The following is a 25,771-nucleotide window of genomic DNA, read 5'->3' as shown; positions in this document are numbered from 1 at the left end:
TTGCAGCGTGCCTAGCTGCAGCTGTGACTCCTCTTCCCCTCCTTCCTGCCTGGGCACGATGCAGTGTTCAGCGCAAAAGGAAGAGCCGAAGGTCAGCTGTCTCTGGTACCAAGCCAGCGTCGGGCTGTGCTTGTCCAGCCAACTCATGCCCAATACAATGGGCGTGTCCGATAGTTGAGTGACATTGAAGCTGATGATTTCCCTGTGATTCCCAAGTCGCATCACCATTGGTGGCGTCTGCTTCACCACTTGCCCCCCTAGCAGCTCCCTGCCATCCACCGTGACAACCTGCAGGGGCAGCGTGGCAGGCAGCAACTGTATAGCGTGCCGGTCGACAAAGTCCTGCCCTATAAAGTCCGCATTGCTTCCGGAGTCAATGGTGATTGGCACGTCCATGGTGATTCCATTGGGCAGCTGGAGCGACGCGGTGAGCTTCACTACCGGTTTGGGCGGGAGGGGGTCCATGGGCTGTAAAATCTCTGGGGACTGCTTCACTGACACGTCTGGCTGGGCCCCAGTGCCTCTTCCTCCAACCAGACTCCTTCGTTTCCCTGCTGTGGTTGTCCTTGCTGCGTTGCTGCAGTTACCATTGCTGAGGCTGCAGTGTGCTTGTGGAGCCTCTGGGGACACTCTTTCGCCATATGCTGTGGATCATCGCAGATGTAACACTTCCTGTTCCCTCTAGGAGGCTTCGCTTTCACTGCTGCCGGTGCTAGGGCTCTGGCTGCTGACTGAGCCCTTGCACCTCCAACCTCCATAGGTTCCGCTCCTCCTCCTGGCGGAGGCGTGGATTGCGCACGCGCTGCTTCTCTGGGAAGGAAGGAGGAGCCCCTGGCTGGTTCGCGCCCTCCACGCCCTTCGTCCCTGCTCCACGGACGTCCTTCCAGCCGCACCCCCACCGCCAGCGCCCTCTGAACGATCTCCTGCGTGGTCCGGGGTCTCTCCCCCCTCGCAATTTCATCTTTAACCGAGCCGTGCAATCCCTCCCAAAACAGGTCTCTTACAGGAGCCGAATCTCTGTCCCATTCCAGGGCACTGACCAAAGCGAAAAAGCGGGCATGGCACTGCCTTACGCTGGCCCTCCCTTGCTTCAGTCCATGTATCTCCTGCCGAGCAAGATCCACGTCAATGCTTGATAAAAAGCACCCATCCATCGCTTTAATAAAGGCATCCGCATTTTGGAGCGCCGGATCCTTATCTCTCCACAAATTGCGCAGCCATGCTTTAGCATCTCCATGCAAATGGGACATGATGAATCCCACCTTCTCTTGCTCATCTCTAAAGTCTTTGTTCAGCAGTTGCAGTGCACACATTACATCTGCTCTAAAGTTGGGGTACTGTTGCAAATTCCCATCGAAGTGAGAGACCAGACCGCCTGTTCGTCTCCCCAACCCAATCCCCTCCGGTTTGGGTGTCAGTTGCCCTTGCTTCGTAAGCACTTCCAACCTGACCTGGAGATCCCTGTAGGCGGCAGCTGCGTCCTCCTCTCTCTTCCTGGATGCAAGAGCCTTGGCATTCAGTCGTGTCACTGCTTCTCTGAGTTCCACTATCTGCTGTTCGGCCGTCATGTTGTCTGCCGTTCGTGAGCTCGCTAGTAGGCACCCGCTTTCTCTCCTCTCCGCGAGGACGTAGATGCCCACAATCTAGGGATGGAGCTTACTGTCAGAGCTGCTTCCAGATCCTAGCTCACAGAGGATCACGCTAGCCAGCGATCATTAAATAAAAGTCTTTATTGAGTTACAGTTTCCATTCTCAAGCTGCTGCGTGCAACTCTACGTCTCATGGTTAGATCGGCGAAGCTCCATCTGAGTCTCCGCCCCTTGTACACCAACTTAATATCCTAGCCTTGCTCCACCTTTTCCGCCTGACTGTTCTTCTCTGGGTCCCTCTGCCCCCCGGGGTCTCTTCCTTCCGGGATTCCTCTGACGCTGACGCTGACCCCCCTGACTCTTCTCCCTCCTTTCGGCGGGCTTTAGGACCTGGCTCCCTTTCCGGGCTGCCTACTGCGCCACCTTCCTGTGCATTTGAACTTGGCACGCGCGCCCAACCTTCCACCTTCCGTCTGACCGTTTCTTCGCTCCCCGATGGAGGTGTGGCCACTCCTGACTTGTGCCCTCCCCCCTGTTGTGAGCTGCCAGCGCTTGATCCCTGGCGCCCTTCCTCTTCCCTGCTCTCTGGCGGTGACGCTGGTCCTGATTTCCAACTGCTCCCCTCTGAGTCCCCTCTGGCTCTATCTTCCTGGGGTGTCCCCCTAGGCTCCCCCCTTGCCCTGGCCACTGGTGCTCCTTTCTGTGAATCTTCTGATTCACTGGAAAGACTCGGAGATCTCGGGTCGTCGTCATCACTCATCTTTTCTTCTGCCTCCTCTCCCTCGCTCTCTGTTTCCTCCCTTGCCCTTGCCTCTGCTCCTGAACCCCTGACAGCACAGAAACGCCGTTTACCTTCCCGCCGGAGTGGTACCTATTTATCTACTTGCACTTTGACGTGCTTTCGAACTGCTAGGTTGGCAGGAGCAGGGACCAAGCAACGGGAGCTCACCCCGTTGCGGGGATGCGAACCGCCGACCTTCTGATCAGCAAGCCCTAGGCTCTGTGGTTTAACCCACAGCGCCACCCGCGTCCCATCACTACCCTAAGGAGTCTCAAAGCAGCTAACAATCTCCTTTCTCCCCCCCCCAACAAGCACTCTGTGAGGTAAGTGAGGCTAAGAGATTTCAGAGAAATGTGACTAGCCCAAGGTCACCCAGCCGCTGCATGTGGAGGAGCAGGGAATCAAACCTGGTTCACCAGATTACAAGTCCACCGCTCTTAACCACTACACCACACCACACTGGCTCTGTGTGGCAGGCACACTGGAAATCAAATAAACACAATCCAGAATCTGGACTCCTTCCAAAAGCCAATGCCTTTCTTTCCCGCCAGAGCCTGATGCCGTTTCCAGGCAGGTTTTGTTGAGAAGTTACTCAGCTTCTGAAATTATCTCGAGTGGGATGCCTTTGCATGCTCTCTCTCTATTCTAAATTGCTCTTTCAACTCCAATGAAATCTACTTCTCTTTTACCTTCCAGCAACACTTATCCCTCCCCGCGCATCCTCTCCAACTTTCTTTGCTGTTTTTGAAACTGTCATTCTCTGACTCATTTCTTCCACAATACAAATAGGCTCTAATTTTGCTCTACAGAAATAATTTTAAAATGCCTTTCTTTGAGAACCACCTGCATTTTTTCCCCTGCACCTCCTTCTCTGCTTCCATTTCCAAGATGGCTGAACTCCCTCTGCACGCAATCTGGAGGAATTCTAAGTGCATAGCTGAGCTATTAATTCTTAGGCTGATTCATGGGAGCGCTTGATGATTCACCACCTGATGACTGGCAGCTGAGGCTAAGATCTACATACGCAGCAGAAAGAGTGTGTTTTATTGTATGTAGAATGAGTTGACAGGCTGGATTGTACCACTTCAGGGCGCCTGAAAATAGAAAACCAGCAAATTGGAGAGGAAGAGAAATAAAACGAGGACCGCAATCCCTGATGAGCTAGCTTTCTTCTTGCAGGGATCAGTTGTTGCTTTGATATGGAAGAGTATTAGAAAGGAAATGCATGCATGCATTTATCTGAAGTGCAGAACTGCAACCATGGCAGGGAGGCGGTGAAGGAAAAGCCAAACCGCTCCCTGAATTTCAGTTTTCACCTAAATAACTAGCTTTTTTAAATAACTAGAGAGCCAGTGTGGTGTAGTGGTTGAGAGCGGTAGTCTCGTAATCTGGGGAACCGGGTTCGCGTCTCCGTTCCTCCACATGCAGCTGCTGGGTGACCTTGGGCCAGTCACACTTCTTTGAAGTCTCTCAGCCCCACTCACCTCACAGAGTGTTTGTTGTGGGGGAGGAAGGGAAAGGAGAATGTTAGCCGCTTTGAGACTCCTGAAGGGGAGTGAAAGGCGGGATATCAAATCCAAACTCTTCTTCTTCTTCTTTTTTAAAAAATTGTGTTTTACAGGGGAAAGCATGCAGAGAGTATTCTACTACACCGAACCCCAAGAGAGCAAGCCTAGGCACAAGAAGCTGTTGTGAAGCAAGCCAGCGTAAGCTGAGTTACACGAGATCCAAACTCTGTTCAACAGCAAGACTGCTGCTCTGCCTAAACCTGCCAGAGGGAAAGCAAGCCTTCAAAACAGTGTTCAGTGCTGGGTTGCTAGGTCACATAACTAAGCTGATCCAGTCTAAGTCCCAGGGGTGCCAACTTGAATAAAATATTGGGGGAGACCCAAGTAAGCACTGCATAATCAATCACATGAGGCACCATTTGAATGGCAAAGCCCACCAACTTGGTGTGGGTGTGGCCCCCGCAAATATTTTATTGGGGGGGCCAAAGACCCCTCGGCCCCTAGGATTTGGCTCCAATGGGTGCTGCCATGACCCTGAACACCCCCTTTGGGGGGGACTTAAACCATCCTCAGCTCAGCTGGGATGAGCAAGTAATGCCGGTGTATCTCAGGTTAAGAACTTAATTCATTCCAGAGGTCCATTCTTAACCTGAAACTGGTCTTAACCTGAGGTACCACTTTAGCTAACGGGGCTTCCCACTGCTGCTGCGCCGCCAGAACACAATTTCTGTTCTCATCCTGAAGCAAAGTTCTTAACCCGAGGTACTACAGTGGTACTTGGGGTACAGACACTTCATGTTACAGACGCTTCAGGTTACAGACTCCGCTAACCCAGAAATAGTACCTCAGGTTAAGAACTTTGCTTCAGGATGAGAACAGAAATCGTACGGCAGTGGCACAGTGGCAGCAGGAGGCCCCATTAGCTAAAGTGGTACCTCAGGTTAAGAACAGTTTCAGGTTTAAGAACAGACCTCTGGAACGAATTAAGTTCTTAACCCGAGGTACTATTTCTGGGTTAGCGGAGTCTGTGACCTGAAGCGTCTGTAACCCGAGGTACCACTGTATCTTTAACTGAGCAAGAGTTGGACACTTAATGCTGGCTGAGCTGGGGATCATTTGGCTTATCCAGAGATCTGCTGCACCCTAAGCTACTCATCCTTGCAGATCTTGCCAAAGGAATGCCCTCTGTGAAGTAACAACAGTTGATTAATTTTAAGCATATTAAATCCTTTGTGTTTATGTTCTGGCTGCTCCGCATAACTCTTTAAGCCAATGATATGATATGATGTTATTGTATGATATGATATGACATTATAGCTATGGGCCTGCTAATATGGTGCCTTCCACACCTCAGGACCAGGGTTCGAAATTAGCAGAGCACCAGGCGCATTTGACATCTAAAGATTCTCCATTTGCGATCACCTCAAAAAGTCTGGCTGCCATTTTCTATGCCTGGCTGACGCTCAAGGATTACTGAAATGTCTGTGCTTTGATAGACAATATGTTAGGGAGTTTAACAATAAAGTGTAAGAGTGTTTTGAAAACTGCAGTACCAATATTTTTTATTGTAAACACAAAATTTAACACTTATCAACAATTTATGTTAAAAATGTGGTACAGTGGTACCTTTGGTTGCAAATGGGATCTGTTCCGGAGGCCCGTTCGCAACATGAAAAGAGCACAACCTGAAGCGCCGTATCTGCACAGGTGTGAGGCGCGATTTGGCGCTTGTGCGCACGCGCGAAGCGCGATTTAGTGCTTGTGCGTATGCACGAGTGGCGAAACCTGGAAGTAACCCTTTCCGGTACTTCCGGGTCGCCGCGGGACATAACCTGAAAGAACGTAACATGAAGCAAACGTAACGTGAGGTATGACTGTGTTAACAATGTGTCACTTATGTGAATTGCGTATTAGTTCATGCTTATCAAAATAATAAATAAAAATTGTTGCTGCCCCCAATGGCAACCGGACATCCTGTTTTGGCACCCACAACCCAGGTCCCAGGAGGCAGCTTTTCTATCCCAATTTCTAACACTGCTCAGGACTCTACGGCCTCATCCTGCTATCATGTGTAAACCAGGTCCCTCTTCCACTTTCCTATTTTAGCCTCACTTCTGGTCTGAACGTCTGCAGCAAAGCTAGACTCAGTCACACCTCATCTCCGAGTGTTCCCCATACATAAGAAAATGACATGTTTGCATAAGGTAAAGGTAAAGGGACCCCTGACCATTAGGTCCACACGTGGCCGACTCTGGGGTTGCGGCGCTCATCTCGCTTTATTGGCCGAGGGAGCTGGTGTACAGCTTCCAGATCATGTGGCCAGCATGACTAAGCCGCTTCTGGCGAACCAGAACAGCACACGGAAATGCCCTTTACCTTCCCGCCAGAGCGGTACCTATTTATCTACTTGCACTTTGACGTGCTTTGGAACTGCTAGGTTGGCAGGAGCAGGGACTGAGCAATGGGAGCTCACCCCGTTGCGGGGATTCGAACCGCCTACCTTCTCATGGGCAAGCCCTAGGCTCTGTGGTTTAACCCACAGCGCTACCCGCGTAGCCTTGCCTAAAACAAAAAAAGGTTTCAATACAGAGATTTGGATAAAATTACTCTGATTTAAATAGAGATGGAATCCATAGAGATGAGCTGTGCGCTTGCTCAGTCTGCTGCCCAGGTGAGAAGTGCTGATGAGCAGCTTCAAAAGCCCCTGCAGATCTTCCTCCTTGGTGGTCATCTTTAAACAAGACTCAGACCAGACAGCGCTTCAGAAAAGGAAGACCTTTCAACACAGTAATGGCCCCTGGCAGCCCCTCGAGTTGAGCCAGGGTTCCCAAACTGTTGGTCTGCAGACCACCAGTGGTCCATGAGCTTCATTTGGGTGGTCCACAGCAAGTCTGTGAAGAACGACAGGAGCAGCATATATAAAAAGTGAGTGCTTCAGCTGTTGCATCCTTCTAAGAATGCCAGTGGTCAGTCCACAAGGTGAGGAGGATGGACTGGGAGTGACTGGGGTGGGGTAGAAAGGCCCTCGGAAGTTGTGGAGAGGATTAGCAGTCAGAAAGAGAGAGTGAGAATAAATGAAAATCAATAAAAGAAGCAATGCAAATAGAGTGGTACCTCGGGTTAAGTACTTAATTCTTTCCGGAGGTCCGCTCTTAACCTGAAACTGTTCTTAACCTGAAGCACCACTTTAGCTAATGGAGCCTCCTGCTGCTGCCGCTGCACAATTTCTGTTCTCATCCTGAAGCAAAGTTCTCAACCCGAAGTATTATTTCTGGGTTAGTGGAGTCTGTAACCTGAAGCGTATGTAACTTGAAGTGCATGTAACCCGAGGTACCACTGTACCATTAAAAATCACGGAATACCTAGTACATTTCATTACAGTTGCGAAAACAGGCAGAAAAATAACCAAACAGTTCACCAAGACCTTCAGCAATTTTCATGGAGGGGGCAAGTTTGGAAACCTGAAATAGAGGATTGTCCTTTGTAAAGCTAGAGATCTCCCTGGGCCCCAGCCAATAGCGTAGCCATGTGTCCTGATTTGCAAAGACCAATCCTATATGAAGGGCTGTTATAGGGCATTACCCTGTTCAAATCTAACCAACCTTTTAAAGCAATTGCTTTCAGTCCCAAATGCATCTGATTTTAGAATCACAGTATTGTACATTTGGAAGGGACCACAAGGGCCATCTAGTCCAATGCAGGAATCTTTTTGCTCAGTGTGGGGCTCGAAGATTAACCGTCTCATGCTCTGCCAACTGCAATCAGCTCCATCCAGATAAAAACTAAAAGGAGCTGAGGGGGCCAGTAGGAGCATGTGAGGCAACCAGTAACACATACTTTAAGCCAGGAGCGGGAAAACTCAGGTTCAGTACAGGGACATAATAATAATAATAATAATAATAATAATAACCTTAAACCTTAACCTTAAAGGGTTGTTGCCTTGAAGAGGGGTTAATTGTTAAGCCACCTTGGGAGCTGTAATTCTATGAAGGGAAAGGGGCTTCCTAACAACTCTCAGAATGCTTAACAAATAACAACAACAACAACAACAACAACAACAACAACAATTTATTATTTATACCCCGCCCATCTGGCTGGGTTTCCCCAGCCACTATGGGAGGCTTCCAACAGAATATTAAAATACAATAGTCTATTAAACATTAAAAGCTTCCCTAAACAGGGCTGCCTTCAGATGTCGTCTAAAAGTCTGGTAGTTGCTTTTCTCTTTGACATCTGGTGGGAGGGCGTTCCACAGGGCAGGTGCCACTACCGAGAAGGCCCTCTGTCTGGTTCCCTGTAACTTGACTTCTCGCAGTGAGGGAACTGCCAGAAGGCCCTCGGTGCTGGACCTCAGTGTCCGGGCAGAACGATGGGGGTGGAGATGCTCCTTCAGGTATACCGGACTGAGGCCGTTTAGGGCTTTAAAGGCCCTGCAATGCCTTTCCACTTGACCCTTGAAACTCTCCCCAGGTCATACCCTCACTGCTCTCCACGCCAAACGTTTTTGCCAGACGGAAATACATCCTTGAGCTCAGACAATTCCTCTTGCTTCCCCAGCTGGAAGAAGGGGAGGGGAGTGTGTGTGCAAACTAGCCTACTGCGCAGGTGTGAAATTTACATAAATTGCCCCACCCACTTTTGCCCTTGGCCCCACCCACCCCGGCATGTGGTCCTCAGAAGGTCAGCCAGAATGGGATGGAAGGCTCATCCTTGCTATATATACACTTTGAAGTCCGGTAAAAGGGAATTACGTGAAAACGGCAAAAAGAACACCATCATTATTTTATACGGCATGGGGAAATAGCTGACAAGCTACTCAAGTTCTGTTTCATGGCTTCCTCATCACCATCTCCTCCTGCTTCAAACACCCCTATGTTACTAGGCAATTGATGACTAAACAGTCACACGGTTGTTTCCAGACACAAAATTGCTTTTAGATTAAAGCAGTTTGTAACACTGGCACTTTCTCCACTCAGCTTGTATGGCATACGCTTTCCCTGCCCTCTTAACTGTCTCCAGTCCAGCATTTTCCAAAGGCCAGAAGAGGACAGGATCAAGCTGCAAACTTCCTTCAGGAAACATTGTACCACAGAGAGGGAAATCCTGTGTAAAGGTAGGTAAAGGTGAAGGTAAAGGGACCCCTGACCATTAGGTGCAGTAGTGGCCGACTCTGGGGTTGCGGCACTCATCTCGCTTTACTGGCCGAGGGAGCCGGCGTGCAGCTTCCAGGTCATGTGGCCAGCATGACTAAGCCGCTTCTGGCGAACCAGAGCAGGGCACAGAAACGCAGTTTACCTTCCCGCTGGAGCGGTACCTATTTATCTACTTGCACTGTGAGGTGCTATTGAACTGCTAGGTTGGCAGGAGCAGGGACCGAGCAATGGGAGCTCACCCCGTCGTGGGGATTCGAACCGCCGACCTTCTGATCGGCAAGTCCTAAGCTCTGTAGTTTAACCCACAGCGCCACCCACATCCCTTTTAAAGGTAGGTAAAGAAAGGTAAATGATCCCTGGATGGTTGAGTCCAGTCAAAGGTGACTATGGGGTTGCGGTGCTCATCTTGCTTTCAGGCCGAGGGAGCTGGCATTGGTCCACAGACAGCTTTCCGGGTCATGTGGCCAGCATGACTAAACCGCTTCTGGTGCAACGGAACACCGTGACAGAAACCGGAGCGCACGGAAACATCGTTTACCTTCCCACCACAGGAGTACCTATTTATCTACTTGCACTGGTGTGCTTTTGAACTGCTAGCTTGGCAGCAGCTGGGACAGAGCAATGGGAGCTAACTCCATTGCGGGGATTCGAACTGCCGACCTTCCAATCGGCAAGCCCAAGAGGCTCAGTGGTTTAGACCACAGCGCCACCCGCGTCCCTATCTGTATTTGCTGTACATATAATAAAAGTAAAGGGACCCCTGACCATTAGGTCCAGTCGTGGCCGACTCTGGGGTTGCGGCACTCATCTCGCTTTACTGGTCAAGGGAGCCGGCGTACAGCTTCCGGGTCATGTGGCCAGCATGACTAAGCCACTTCTGGCGAACCAGAGCAGTGCACAGAAACGCCATTTACCTTCCCGCCGGAGTGGTACCTATTTATCTACTTGCACTTTGACGTGCTTCCCCGTCACGGGGAATCGAACCGCTGACCTTCTGATTGGCAAGTCCTAGGCTCTGTGGTTTAACCCACAGCGCCTCCCGCGTCCCGACAGCGCCACCTGCGTCCCGTTGCGCCACCCGCGTCCCCCACCAAAGAGCAAAGAGTTTTCCCAAGATCCTCTGATGTAGTTGAAATGTTTATATTATGCTGCAATTTCATTTGAAATGTTCATTGATCATTTTTATGAATCACTGCTCTTGCTTGCTTACTGCTGCCTGTATACAGTTTATTTTTGTGGGAAGATGGCAAACAAAGCCTAACCTCATTTAAAATGTTTAGTAATTCATCAGCACGAATTCTATCACATGAAGAATGTGGTTTGTTTCCCAGTAATCCAAATGTTATCCAGTTTTGAACAGTCTCATGCTTGCCTCTTTTCCTGCACATAAATATAATTGAATGCAGTGTGCACTGGCCCGCAGCTTAGTGGCAGAACATGTGCACTGCATGCAGAAGGTCCCATATTCAATCCTGGAATCTCCAGGTAGGACCAGGAGAGAATTCTGTATGTCCGTGTAGGTGATATTGAGCAAGTTGGCTACTGGCCAAACCTTTGCTGTGGTAAAAGGCAGGTTCTTCTGCTGTTTCTGTGAATCCAATCTCTTAATTACAGCCAGTGACCTGTATTATATGTAGTTCCTGCAATTCATTGGTTCTGATATTAGTGCATATATATATATATATATATATATATATATATACACACACAGAGAGAGAGAGAGAGCTTACTTTCTCATTTAGAGAGCTCTAGCAGTGTTGGCAGTTTCCAATACCAGTATCTGTGCTGCAGCTAACGGGAACAAGCTGCTACTTGTTTCAAAGTGTGGCTGATAGACAGATCTGTCTGTGTGATGTGGTGAAAGGGTGGTGATAGGCAGTCTACTTTGTGCTAAACGGGCATTTGGTATATACCCCGTTATGCCAGGAAGCATATTACCCGGCACACTACTAAAATGAGGCTGCATTTTAAGGTGCATCTTAAGCTGTATTTTAATAAACTGTTTTTTCTTTTCTCTTTTTTTCTATTACATTTTATTGTAATTTATATTTGGTGTTAGCCGCCCTGAGCCCAGCCCTGGCTGGGAAGGGCAGGGTATAAATAAAATTATTATTATTATTAGTAGTAGTAGTAGCAGTGGCAGTATTCTGCTTTTCCTCCAAAGGAGTTCAATGCACCGAGTCACCCCGTCATTATCCTCCCAATAAATGTGGCTCTAGTGAGAGATAGCAAGTGATTGTTGAGAGATAAGGAGTGGCCAAAGGTCACCTAGAAAGCTGCATGGCTGATTGTGATTCGAACCCAAGCCTGCCCATTCCAAGGCCAATACTCCATTCAACACACCACCCTGGCATTCTATGAAGCGAGATTCTCCACACCCAAGCTCCCCAAAAGATTAGGCTACAGAGCAAGGGTAGTAGCATTATTGTTGCAGTGTGGAGTGTCCATGGTCAGTCAGCTTTGTCATCCTCCAAAATGCTCCATTCCCTCTTGGTTTTCCTCCCCTCTGCCAACAGTTATAGACATCATAGAATTGTAGAGTTGGAAGGAACCCTGAGGCTCATCTGGTCCAACCACCTTGCAAGGCAAGACTATGCAGCTGTCTCATACGGGGATCGAACCTGCAACCTTTGCATTATCAGTACCATGCTCTAACGAGCTGAGACTGAATGCCTGCAATCCCCAACAGGCTGATTTGGGGATTCCCTCTGCCCTTAGGCATTTGTTACTTAAAGTTTTTGTGCTGCAAACCTTGGGCAAGTCTGCTGATAACTTTCTCTTTCTCCCTCCCTCCCTCCCACTCCTGTGGTTGGTGCTCTTTGGGCAACATAAACTATGGTCTGCATGACTGAACATCAGAAATGGAACCAACGATAATCATACTTTGCCAGCTTTCAGATGTATTAGTCTGTTGCAGGGAGGGGGGAGGGGGGTAATGAAATGCAACGTGGCATCTTAAAGACTAGCAGATTTGTGCCAAAGGAGATTTGCGACACAGAAGTCTTTGTGGTTGTCACCTTAACCTTACAGGGTTGTTGCCTGGAGGAGGGGTTGATTGTTAAGCCACCTTAGGAACTGTAATTCTATGAAGGGAAAGGGGCTTCCTCTCAGAACGCTTAACTAATAATAATAATAGTAATAATAGTAATAATAGTAATAATAATAATAATAATAATAATAATAATAATTTATTATTTATACCCCACCCACTCTGGGCGGCTTCCAACAAAGTATTAAAATACAGTGGTCTGTTAAACATTAAAAGCTTCCCTAAACAGGGCTGCCTTCAGATGTCTTCTAAAAGTCTGGTAGTTGTTCTTCTCTTTGACATCTGGTGGAAGGGCATTCCACAGGGCGGGTGCCACTACCGAGAAGGCCCTCTGCCTGGTTCCGTGTAACTTGGCTTCTCACAGTGAGGGAATCGCCAGAAGGCCCTTGGCGCCGGACCTCAGTGTCCGGGCAGAACAATGGGGGTGGAAACTCTCCTTCAGGTATACTGGATCACAGCTACTGGGATTGTTTGGGGGAAGCCATGACTGTTGAAGTGGTATCCTAGTGCTTTAAATATGTAGTGCGGATGTGGCCCAAATGTTGCATCAAGGAGTGCTTCAGCTCAGCATTCCTAGAATCTTAGAGTTGGAAAGGACCCAAGAATCATCTAGTCCAACGGTTTGGAAACTTCAGCTAGTGCAGAATTCAGCGGCCAGGTTGCTCACTGCAGCAAGATGGTTTGAGCATATTACACCAATCCTAAAGGGACGTGGGTGGCGCTGTGGTCTAAACCACAGAGCCTAGGGCTTGCCGATTGGAAGATCGGCGGTTCGAATCCCCGCAATGGGGTGAGCGCCTGTTGTTCGGTCCCAGCTCCTGCCCACCTAGCAGTCCCACTGTCGAACAGCTCTCCCTGTTAGTAGGTTCTTCCTAATGCTTAGTCTGAATCTCCTTTCTTGTAACTAGGAGCCATTGGCTCAGGTCTCTGGAGCAGAAGAAACTTTCTCCATCCTCCATGTGGCAGCCCTTTAGATATCTGAAGATGTCTATCATATCTCCTCTCAGTTTCCTCTTTTCAGGCTGAACATACCCAGCTCCTTCAACCATTCCTCATAAGGCATGGTTTCAAGACTCTTGATCATTTTGGTTGCCCTCTTCTGCAGACGTTCCAGTTTGTCAATAGCCTTCTTCAACTGTGGCACCCAGAACTGGACACAGGACTCCAGGTGGGATCTGACCAAGGCAGAATAGAGTGGGACTATTACTTCCCTTGACTGAGACACAGTGGAATGGTCTCCCTCAGGAGGTGGTGGACTCTCCTTCCTAGGTGGTTTTTAAGCAGAGGTTGGATGGCCATCTGTCATGGATGCTTTAGCTGAGATTCCTGCATTGAAGGGGGTTGGCGAACTTTCGGGTTGGCGCCTCCGGCAATGGGGGAGCTCCTCTGATCGGGAGGAACTAGCTCCGCGAAAACCAGGGTCTGACCGCCACGGCAAAGGCGGAGACCCACTGAAATCACAAGCGGGAGAAGCTTGTGAACTTGGGATCCGGCTGGCACCTTTGTGCCTCCCCTACTCGTGGGGAAACCCGGTTTCGGGGATCCGGAGCGACGTGGGGTGAATGGCGCGGTGCTTCAAATCGACTGCTTTTTTCGCGGAGTGAAGCCGCATTGCTGTTGCCGGAGAGCGCTGACTTTTTCCTGTGGACAATTGGACTTTAAACAACTACCCGTGAGTAGAATGCAAAATTGGATCTTCAAATAATTTAATTTGGTACCGAAACGGGGAAGGTTTTAAACAGGAAGTCCGCCTTCCCCTTTTTTGTAAATAGATTGAAGCAAAGACATTATAAGCTAAAGTCTTTGGAAGCTTTTTGCAAAGGATTGAATTTTCATCGGTTAAAGTTACAAAAAAAAACCCTGGAAGCAGGGGGGGGGGATTTTGGACTTAGCGAGCCTGCAGGAGGGAGTGAAAAATCAAATTATCACTGCTCCGAACCTGGGAAAGGGCTGCCAGAAAAAGGGAAATTTTGGGAGAGTTCATTGACTGTGAACAGAACATTTTTGACAACTAGTTATATAAGAGAAAGATACTGTTTCCATTGTCCTCTTCTGCGTTTAAAAAAGAGGAAAAGTAACTGGAAAGTGAAACTATTTTTATGGTCTGAATTGTGCTTGAAAGGATTGATACAAGTGGAGACTGTTTCCCTCTAGAGGGAGTTTTTGAAACTGTCACAGGACTGCACCAGCTGTATGATAAGTAAGTGTGAGAACTAGAGTTTGACCTTGGACCACTCAAAATGTTGATAGGAGAAACCATTGTGACGGTATTATGTAAGATAAGCTATTCATTGGAACAGCTCCATAAGAAGATAGATGACACTTCTTTTAAAATTGACAATTTGGACCAAAAAGTAACTAATTGGAGCCAAAAAGTGAGCATCAATACAGGAACAATTCAGGACTTGGCACAAGAAATTACTTTGGTTGGACAGATTGCGGAGGAGAAAGAGAAAGCTGTGGTGGTTGAGCCTAAAGTAATACAAGTGGGATTTTCAGCCATACAGAAGCAAATTGAGGACTACAAGTTGAGGCCTTCTACGATTGAATCTAGAAAAAGCCAGATTTTGAAGATTGGATCCCGGCTTGGACGGAAGAAGGAAAGTTGGAAAGATCCTTCTATGCAGGGATTAACTGACTTTTGGGACATGGACTTGGGTTTGGAGGAGACTGGAGTTTTGGGGGCCTTGGGACTTGGAGGAATATTGAAACATGTCATGAAACATCTTATAGACCTCAGCTTTAACTATGGAAATTTGGCTGACTTGTCCGGAAGGAATAAAAGTATTGCTAGGTTGGAGTTTTTTCGAGATTTGCTTTTTGGCACTAAAGAATATGAAGAAGACTTGCAGAAGGGACCTGGAAAAGACTTAAGAGCCTCGGACATAAGATCTCCAGGTTGATGGACTATATGGATTTGACAGAAAGGACTGGCAGAATCCGAAACCAGGGAGAGGAGATGGTGGATGAAGATTAGAGATTTTAAAGTTTATATATAGAAATATTGCAAAATTAATGAATGATAGAAAAATGGTGGAAAGAAATTTTATGGCTTTAGTAGAAATGTCATAAGGAGTTAAGGATATATGAGTATTTAGTTTTTAATGATAAAAAATATGTTAAGATATTTATAATAAGACAGAAAATAGAGAAAGATGGAAAGGGTTTGCTGAAACAATTAATAGAAGTGGAATACAAAAAGGGAGGTGAGAGGAAGTAGAGGAAACAAGGGAATGAAAAATAGAGTATGGAAAGGGTGTGATTTATGTTTTTAAATGGTTATTGTTTTGTTTTGTTTAGGGTTAGGGTTTTGTTTAGTTTAGTTCAATGTGATTAGGTTGTGTTTTGTATTGTTATATATTGTATTGTATTGTTCTTTCCCCCCCCTTTCTTTGTTCTTTTTCTTTTGTTTCTTTTCTTTTCCTTTTCTGTAATCTTTAAAAGTAATAAATATTATTTTTTTAAAAAAAATAGATTAGATGATCCTTGGGGTCTCTTCCAACTCTACAATTCTAGGAGAGCACTGTTAATTTTGCCAGTAGCTACCACTGCCTTTTGTGGGAATGAATTCTGTAGTTTAACTATGCACTTAGTGATGTATGGAAGTGAGAGCTGGACCATAAAGAAGGCTGATCGCCAAAGAATTGATGCTTTTGAATTCTGGTGCTGGAGGAGACTCTTGAAAGTCCCATGGACTGCAAGAAGATCAAACCTATCCATTCTGAAGGAAATCAGCCCTGAGTGCTGATGTTGGGAAAGATGGAGGGCACAAGGAGAAGGTGACGACAGAGGATGAGATGGCTGGACAGTGTTCTCGAAGCTACCAGCATGAGTTTGACCAAACTGCGGGAGGCAGTGGAAGACAGGAGTGCCTGGCGTGCTCTGGTCCATGGGGTCACGAAGAGTTGGACACGACTAAACAACAACAAAAACTTGTCCCTAGCCCTGGCATCTTCTTCCAATGTCCGGAAGCAACCCCATAATATATTATGAAAGAGAAGATGAGAGTGTCCCAGAGCATATGCTGAGTGCCTGTTGCCCACCCAATGTTTTTATCCCACCCTTCTTCCAATGAGTTCAGAAAGTGCACACCATCTGCTTGCTCCCCTCATTTTTGTGACACTTTGAGGGAGGTTTGGCTGAGGGATGTGCTCTGACCCACTGTTACTTTATAAACTCCCTAAGAGAATGTAGATTTGAACCCAGATTCACCCAGACTAAGTCCAACACTCCACCCACTAGACCACACTGCTGTCAGCTCTCTCTTACTACCCATCAACAGAGCAAGCACACACACCCCGACCCCACAGACAAGAGAGAGTCTTTGGACCCCTTACAGCCTAGCAGATACATTGCGGCAAGAGGAATGCCACAACAATATGTTAAATCAGTTGGTCGTGTGGCATCCCAGATATTCCTTCTGCTTTTGCTGTAATAGACTAAGCACAGAAGCTTAGGATCGTGGAGCTGGAAGGGACCATAGAGGCCATTTAGGCGAACCCCTTGTTCAATGCAGAATCTGCAATGGAGGATCCAGTGACATCACTGACAGATGGCTGGCCAGCCTCTGCTTAAATAACTCCAGAAAAAGAGAGCTTACCACCTCCCGAGGAAGACTGTTCCATAGCCAAATGGCTCTTATCATTAGGAAGCTTCTCCTAATGTTTAATTCAAATCCGCTTCCTTACATTGTTTCTAGTCCAGCCCTCCGGAGCAACGAAAGAACAATCCAGCTCCGTCATCTTCCGAGTGACAGCTCTGTGGATATTTGAAGAGAGCTCCTCTCTGAGATTTATTGACACCAACAAAGTACGTAAAAGTGAAGCCATTTCGTCTCCTTTAAGGATGAAATGGAGACTTCCACCACCTATCTAACCTATTTTTACAAAGCTCTCCTAAAACGGGGGGGGGGGGGTCATCCCCATCTTCAGCTCCTTCACGCTCCCCATTCAATATGGGTGAGGTCACAAGTGCTGGAGCTGTCCAGTCCGTCTACCACGGAGTGCTGAAAAGCTCACAGATTCCCATTCATTCCGACAGCCTGCAGTTAAGAAGAACTCCCCACAGGGGGAGAGTTTTGCAAACACTGCAGGAAATGAATTGCTGTCAGTTTCCCACGAGATCTAAGCGCTAAACTACGGAGAGCTCCCCTGCTTTAATCCCACCATTCATAAAATGGCCAAGGCTATTGAAAACTGCAAGACAAAATTGGCACAATCCGGCCCAGCCTAAGCATGTTTAAGATCCACTGTGTTTAATGGGAGAGTTCAACCGTGTTTAACTTTATCCTCCTGAAGCCAACAGGATTTCAAAGAAGCTTAACTCTGTTTGCTATTGCAGATGGTAGGTGAGCACGGTGTGAACTTGACAACCAGATATATTAGCTTGGCTGCTATGTGCCATTGAGAGCAATGGGGCTTACTTCCTGGTAAACAGTTTTAGGGTTACTTCAGGAGACTGCAACAAGGATGGAATGATAACTCACACAAAAGGAAATAAAACTGTTTATAGCCAGTAGAACTTATTTCTAAGTAGATCTGGTAAGAATTGTGTGATAGCAACCCACTCCTCCGGTCTCTTTCGCCCCCACCCCCTCGGTGTGTGAACTCGATAAGATTTGTATCTAGAGCATGTATTGATCTTCAGGCAGGTATATTGGAAGGGACTGCAACTGTCTCTTTATACACAAGGCTGAATATGTCCAACACAGCTTGACTATGGGCTAACTGGGACCAGGGTAGAGAGAAGACGGTCCCTCAGTTCAATGCGTTGCGTAGGTATAAAGATCAACAGAAAGTCTCGAGTAGTGTTGAGGTTAGTATCATAGCAATGCTGGACTCAGCATAGCATGCAGTTGTGGCACAATAGTTCAGTCAAGTTCACTGCAAAGTTGTAGAATCACACTGTGCACCCTGTAGCTTTTAGGGCTGACAAAGTACAACATGGAACGAAGCTGGACTGTTTGCAAGTTAAGCTCGAATGACAGGGGATGGATCTATCAATAGTTATTCGCTATGGTACTTAAATGGAGACTCTGTGTTCAATGAGAGTATACCAGACATTGCCAGGGAGCAAGAACAGGGGGGTCTACAGCCTTTAATCTTTGCTAGTGAGCTTCCTATAGGCATCTAGTTGGCCACTCTTGGAAAATGATTCTGGACTAACTAGACCTTTCGGTCTGATCCAGCCGGGCTTATCTTATGAACCAGATAGAGGCTTGTGTGACTTGGAGGGAGGTTTGAATCTTGGGACTCCAGAAAGTGAAAACGGGGAGCACGGTGGAATCTGGTATTCCTTTAGAAGTATGGGACGGTCTTAGGATGAGATCCGAGGTGGAGATTCAGGTTCTATTTGGGAGGTTAGCAGTGTGCAATGTATCTTAAATAAACAAACAAGCAAACTTTTGGCAGGCTCCGGTGGTTCTGCATACTTTCTCCCTCTGTGTTCCAGAAGAGATGTAAGAAGGGATCGATCCCTGGAGGCAAATCGCCACCCGCACAACTGCTCTCTCAGCCTGTCAAAAGCAGCCAGAACCTCTCATCCCCAAAATAAGGCTGCACAACGCCATGCGCAATCCCTCTCCCCGTCCCATCGCTGCTGGGACGCGCGCAAAGGGCTCAAGCCCTGCCCCGCACGCGCTCACTTTACGCACCCGCGCGCGCCCTCCTGTTACCTGAATTCCTGAGCTTGCGGTTCTTGAACACCGAGATAATGACCAGCAGGCTGCCCGCGATATCCACCACGGTGGTGAAGATCAGCACGCTGGACAGCGCCGCGACTACCCAGCCCGGCCGGGGGTCTGCTGCCCCAGCCGCCGCCCCCGCGGCTGCTGCTTCTCCTCCGGCCGCCTCCGCTTCTGCATCGGCCGCCGCCTCGGCCTCCCCTCGCTGGGAGAAGCCGAAGCCCCCTCGGCCGCCCAGCCCGCAGCAGTTCCTTAAGGAGCCATTCTCCAGCATCGCGGACCCCTGCGCCCCCAGCCCGGCCCTCGCTGCGCTCCCTCTGCTCGCATCGGAAAGAGGCGCCTCCGGGACTTCCCCTCCTCTCCTTGCCCCGTCCCAGGTGCGCTGCCTCCGGTGACTGCCCGGCTCCCGCCAGCGCCCAGGGTTTTAATAGACGGCTTCCCACTCGCCAGGCTCCGCCCCTCGCACTTGGCTCTTTTGTTTAAAAAAGGAAAGGAGGCGGGGCTCCAGCCCAATCCCCGCCCCCTCTAGTTTGACTCCTGTAAGGGAAAAGGGGACCGAGGGGAGTGGGAGGAGGGGTCAAGGCGCCAGGCCCCGCCCACTGGCCCACGGCCCCGCCCCCACGTAGGCGGGGCCTGCCAGGCTGCGAGGGAACTTTTTCTTCGCTGCCTTTCAGTTCGCCGGCAGCCTCCGAAGAGGGAAGGCGCGCGGGTGGGAAGGTGTCCCTTGCTCCTTGCACGCCGACACGGAGTGACACACGCCGATTACTCACCGGATTAGCTGTGTGGAAACGCGGACGGAGGAGGAGGAGGAGGAGAACAGCACGCGTTTTGGGGCGCGGAAGGGAAGATGTGTCCAGGAGGACTGGGAGGGGAGCAACGGCGGGACTGAAAATCGTAATTGTTCTCATTGTTGGCAGATGCGCGCTATTTTGGAAAACGCTGCAAAGAAATAGGTGACGGCTGCACGTGTTTCAAGCGCACGCCGCTCCCCAAGAATCCCGGCAGCTGCATTTTATCCCTTACAGAGCTACGTTTCCCAGCACCCTTAGCAAACTATAGTTCCCAGGATTCTTGGGGCGTGTGGGTGCTTCAAATGCATGCTGTGTATGCAACCACAGGCGCAGGTTAGAAACAGATCGTTTGCGAACAGTTTGAATAGTCAAAAGTTTAACAAAAGTTAGACAAGCAGGGGGGTTCCAAAGTGTGTGTTTGTGATGTACATTGGATGGGTCAATAAAAGAATCTTCTGTGTCTGATATTACAATATTCCCAAACATAGTTGCATAAGATGAGCCCAGATGGATCAGGTGAAAGTTCCACGTTGTGCAGCATCCTGTTCTCTAGCAGTGCCCGGTCAGATGCTTCTGCGAGGTCCACAACCTAGGCATTAACGCAACACACACACGTTCCCTGTATCTCCCTCACATTTGGAATTCCAAAAGTCCTGCCTCGAAACTACTGGAGAACAGCTGTCGGCAGACATGCCATGGATGCTCAAGTTGAGATTCCTGCATTGCAGGGGGTTAAACAAAGACCCTTGATGTCCCTTCCAACACTTCCAGTTCTGTGATTCTGTTTCCATTGTCAAACAACTCCTCCAGAAATGTCATAGTCCCCTCTGAACTGGCGGCTGTTACTTTGAGTGAGAGTCTTTGCATTGCACACCAACATACTTCTAAGGTTCCAATCTTATGCACGCTTACCTTGGGGAAAGGTCCCACCAAATGCAGTGGGATTTGCTCCTGAATGGGCAGGTATGGGATTGTGCTGTAAAGCTGAAATCTCAAACATGCTTACTAGGGCAGAACCTGTATGTGCCTCCAGATATCGCTGCTCACCAACTCCCATCAGCCAGAGCCAGCACAGCCAATAGCCATTAATGACTGGTGTTGTAGCCCCCAAAAATATCTGGAGGAGACCAGATTGGTGAAGCATGGCATACACCTATGATAGCGTGGGCAATCCATGACCTCCAAAAGTGGTTGGGCTCCAACTCCCGTAAGCCCCCACCAGCCTGGTCAATGGTCAGGGATGGTGGAACTGGGCACCCAGTTTTTCTGTGACGATCACACAGGGTCCCATGACTTTTCACCGTCTATTGATCCCTGTGCCACCACTTTATTTCTTGCTGCCACCACCCAGGCCCTACCTGGTAGAATACTGAGTCCAGTCAGGGTTAAATCGGAACACAAACTTCTGTTTATTTATTGCAGTTTAACAAGCGTGTGGTTTCATAAACAGTATCGGTCAATTACAGTCATGGGGTGCCTATCCAGACCTGTAACTTCCGCTACCTGCTCTCACTCACTAAACCACGTCTCAGATATTTACTCGTCTTCCTAGCTCCTAACTGTTCCTGACTCAGCTTATTTCGCTACACTAACTCAACCTACCCACAGACTCTATCCCAATTCACTCCCACTCCAACCAATCACCCAACTCCCAATGAACTCCTCCCTTCGCCCCTCCCAGAGCTGGTTTTATAGTCCCTCTGACTCCACCCCCGGGTTCTGATTGGGTAACCTGTTTAACTATTTCACCTCCAGCACTCTCATATGTTAACGTCACACCTTGTACTAAGGAATACACACCACTGGATATGCTACAAGTGAGTGTGCCCTTTTGAGCAAAGCAATAGTTATTCCAAAGCACATGGGCTCAATTTCACGGCAGCTCTATATTTCGTATGTCTTGCCTGATCGTAAACACATTTACTTGGAGGCAGGCCCTTTCTTCATTCAGCTGGGATTGCATCCTTCTAAAAGCTTCAGCCTTTCGTGGAGATAAAGAACTGCACTTTCCCCATTTAGCTTAGTGCATGCCTTTGTCCAACCAAGTACCATGTGGAATCCTGGTATCTCTGGCCCTGGGTCTTTGACTTTAACAACATGGCAACGCCAAGGTTGCACGTTCAGTCCCCATAAGGGACAGCTGCATATTCCAGTATTGCCGAGCGTTGGACCAGATGATCCTCAGGGTCCTTCCAACTCTGTGATTCTTCCTCTATTGCAACATCCTGATGTCTAGAACTGCAGCCAGCGATGTTCTTGTTCACACAAATATTAAGTCGCATAAGTCAGAGCTCCTGTTCCCTCCACTTTGTCAACACTCCCAACCATGGTAAATGCGTATATTACTCAAAACTGCACACAAAAACGTTCGTTAGAAGAAAGTGGCCCTAAAATGCTGGTGGATTTTCATGAGAAATTTGCAGAACGCTGCAGAAATGCAGAGAGTTGGATTTAAGAATGGAAAAACGAGAGAATTTAAATTGTCGGATTTCCCTTATTCTGAAACCATGCTTGTGAGTGCTCAGCCTCTGTGCTACTCCTTCTCCCCTGCCTTCCAACAACCACATGTTTAATTAGGGGTTTAAATCCCAATTAAAAACTGTGTCCAGTCTAGATCCTGTTTGGGTCAACCATTGGATCCTTCCAGGTCAGGCTATTCCTTTTATCAGATGGGAGCTGCTCCAAAGCATCACATTAGGACCCAAATCAAATTGGGGTGTATGTGTGTGTGTGTGCACATTCCAAAGCTAAAATCCAACTCTTTCGTCACCCGTTGTTTCTCATCCACAACAGACGCCCCAGGGAGGATGCCAAATTATTAAAGCTATTTTTGGAATACACATTCAATTTCTTATGGCAATACGCCCTAGTATATTTGGCAACAGCTAAGATGATCTAAACCTGCTTCTCATGATATAGCTCCTGGCGGGCGGGGTGGGGGTGGGGGCTGTTGCTAGAAGTCGTTTCTGTGTGGAGGTTGATCCCTCTCTAACAGGATATTTTATTTGTATTTCCTATCTTAGTACGCTGTCCTAAATATATGCAGCATAGATGCAAATTGGTGAGGTGCAGAAAAAGGGCAGCCAAAATGATCAAGGGGCTAGAGCAGGCATAGGCAAACTCAGCCCTCCAGCTGTTTGGGGACTACAGTTCCCATCGTCCCTGACCACTGGTCCTGTTAGCTAGGGCTGATGGGAGTTGCAGTCCCAAAACATTTGGAAGGCCGAGTTTGCCTATGCCTGGGCTAGAGGAACTCCCTAAGACAGTGGTTCTCAACCTGTGGGTAGCCAGATGTTGATGGACTACAACTCCCATCATCCCTGAGCTCTGGCCTTGCTAGCTAGGGATGATGGGAGTTGTAGTTCAACAACATCTGGCGACCCACAAGTTGAGAAAGGCTGCCCTAAGAAGAAAGGTTACAGCTCTGGGGATTTTTTTTAGTTCAGCAAAAAGGAATGAGTAAAGCAGGACATGATAGAGGTATAAAGGTTGGACGACCATCTGTCATGGATGCTTTAGTTGAGATTCCTGCATTGCAGGGGGGTTGGACTAGATGAACCTCAGGATCCCTTCCAACTCTACAATTCTATGATTCTATGATTATGCAGGTAAAAAGGTAAAGGACCCCTGGATGGTTAAGTCCAGTCAAAGGTGACTAGTCGAACCGCCAACCTTCTGATCAGCAAGCTCAAGAAGCTCAGTGGTTTAGACCACAGCACCACCCGCGTCCCTATCAGTGTCTATCAGTGTAGCTACTACTGATGGTGAGAGGCCGTAGAGCCCTGAAAGCTATCCTGCTCACATCCTCCATGTGGGATTCCCAAGGGCATCTGATTGGTCACCAAAGTACAGAATGTCATTTTATTTTATTTGTTCAAAATCATTGATATGCGGCCTTTCATTAAACAGCAATGGTTTCCAATATATGTTCATCGGGGTTTCTTAAAGCTGGAAACAAAGGCCAAGGAATGCCTGGGCAAGTGGTGGGAGCAACCCTATAGCAAGATGCTCCAGGGTGGGTAGGTTAGGATCCACTGGTTCCCTGGCTGAGCTGGGAGGATCGCTGGCTGAGCGGATCGCTGGCTGAGCTGTGCAGTTGAACTGCCTGCACCACTCTAAATCCAGAACCACACACACACACACACACACACACTCCTTTCATCCGCAGTGCTACTATTATGCAGAAGAATAACCAGCACTGAGTGTCCTCTGCTTGAAAATAAGAAGTGTAGGAATAACGGAGACAGGAGGTTGAATGCAGGTGAGCTGTGCAGAAGCGTGCTGGCAAGCATGCTCCAAGCAAGCTGCCGGCTAGCTCTGCCAAGGCTCCTTTTATTAGCAGAAGTCAACAATTGGAAACAGTAGTGAAACCACCCTGAACTTAATGTATTTCCATCTAAGCACATTTCCAGCATTAGCAAATACATGTGTCAGCAGGTGTTTCCCTCAAAGTTTCCCCCGATACTTGATTACGTCTGCGTCCCTGGTCATGCTCCAGCCAAGTGATATGTCTAACAAATTGTGAGAGGACAAAAGGTCAGGGGGAAAACCCTGTTTTCTAGCCAAGAAGGTGAAAGGCCAGGGAAAGCAGGCTCAACGCTCCTTGATATACTGTTGCACGTCTGGTGCGAGGTGTGCCTTCGCAAAGCGGAGCGTTACTTCCACAAAGAAGTCCAAACTGTGCACTGAGATGAACTTGATCCTGTGGGCTCTATAAACAATGCATATTAAGCAAGCGAGCCTAATAGCTAGTCTTTTTTATATACGGTATATAAATCTGATTCAATTTCTACTAATCTGACAGAAAAGCTAAGAACTGTATATGGCACGGAATCACTGTCTCTGATGACTGGAAACCATTCTTAGCAGCTGCTTTGGTTTCTTGAGAGTCCACAGGGACATAACCAGTAACTAGATCTTGGTAACCACAGGGGGAAGCAGTGCTGTTGAACAAGGAGGACACCAGGAACTTGACATTCTGCAGAAATTGAATTCTAGGCTCAGTGCCACGTTTTGTAGGGGGGAGTTGCAATGTATCATTGTGAGTTGAGGGTTGAGGTTAGGCTGCATGCCTGTGTCCCTTCCAGTTCTTGGATCCAGCAAAGGTTCCATTGCTAGAATAGCCACTCGAGCTTCTTGTTGAGATAATGGCTCCCTAAGGACGGGTTGTTATGGGAACAAATGAAGTGTTGGGACTTCCTGTTTCCGGCGGTGGAAAATGGCTGATCCCACACAAGCGGACTTCAGCCGTTCCGATAATTCAGGGCTGATATGGGGGTAATTAGCCCTGGCAGCCTCCCCAGGGCAGGGGAGGACTGTCTCAACGACCGGCGGTCTGCCCCAGATTGCCGATGTGGCAGACGGCAGGGGCACTGGGTCACGGAGCTAGGGACGGCTGACACTCCTGCGACACCACCCCATAGCCGGACGCATCTGTTTGGGAAAATATAAAGATTTGGAAAACAAACAGACACGCTCTAAATTGAAGAAGCTGAAAAAAACCTGCAGTATGTACAGTCTCTGGTGTAAAAGATCGAACTTCAAAGAGATCCTCATCATGACGTTTGGAATGTGGATGGGTTGTATGTAAAAAAAACATTCTTTTATCCTTAACATCAACAATCCGTAATGCATGCCAAGTCTCATTAAGAACTTAAATTGCTCTTCAAAAAGTGAGTTCAGATGGATTTTCATATATAATTGGGATCTACTCGCAGCCACTTCTCTTCTAAGACCGGAAATGTCTGTTAAAGACGAAAACAAAGGACAAAGGACAAAATGGCGTCTCGCACCACGTCGTTATTGAATATCTGAAATACTTCCCTGATTAAGAGAAACAGGAGCTAACGGATGGTTGGTTATAAAGACTGGAAACAATATTACATATACAACTGTTTGCAAAAAGATGTTTTTTTGATTACGAGCGAGAGAGAGGGTTACATGGATGTCTGGCAGCCCCCCTCTAGGGCCCGGAGGGGGGACTGGGAAGATTCCAAAGGCCAATTGCTAACTGTCTGATACATGGTTACATTGCAAACAGTCTGTTTAAAATAAATCAACAAGGAGGGTACAGAAGGAAATTTCTCTCTGTTTCTTTGATAACACCTGGACAGGAAAGATTAACGATCTGGGAGCTGCCAAAATAACAACTCTCAAAGAGCTGGACAGAACTTTGAAATTGGATGCAATTAAATGAAGCGGTGCGCTGAAAAAACAGT

The 25,771-nt window shown here is 48.0% G+C and overlaps 2 protein-coding genes across 2 annotated transcripts in view; both read right to left on the bottom strand.

Annotated features, from left to right (window-relative positions):
* MTNR1B (melatonin receptor 1B) overlaps window positions 1-19,270 on the bottom strand; it is a 50,595-nt gene extending 31,325 nt beyond the window's left edge. The window contains exon 1 of the mRNA XM_081002280.1: window positions 18,754-19,270. Coding sequence (XP_080858406.1) covers window positions 18,754-19,036 — 283 coding nt within the window. The 5' untranslated portion in view covers window positions 19,037-19,270. The remainder of the gene's footprint in view (window positions 1-18,753) is intronic.
* The window catches only part of FAT3 (FAT atypical cadherin 3), a 719,557-nt gene that overhangs the window by 121,504 nt on the left and 572,282 nt on the right, over window positions 1-25,771 (bottom strand). The window lies entirely within an intron of this gene.

The sequence above is a fragment of the Podarcis pityusensis genome, assembly GCF_964106645.2.
Source record: "Podarcis pityusensis genome assembly, chromosome: 4".
Taxonomy (NCBI): domain Eukaryota; kingdom Metazoa; phylum Chordata; class Lepidosauria; order Squamata; family Lacertidae; genus Podarcis; species Podarcis pityusensis.
This window is presented reverse-complemented; position numbering and strand designations above follow the sequence as displayed.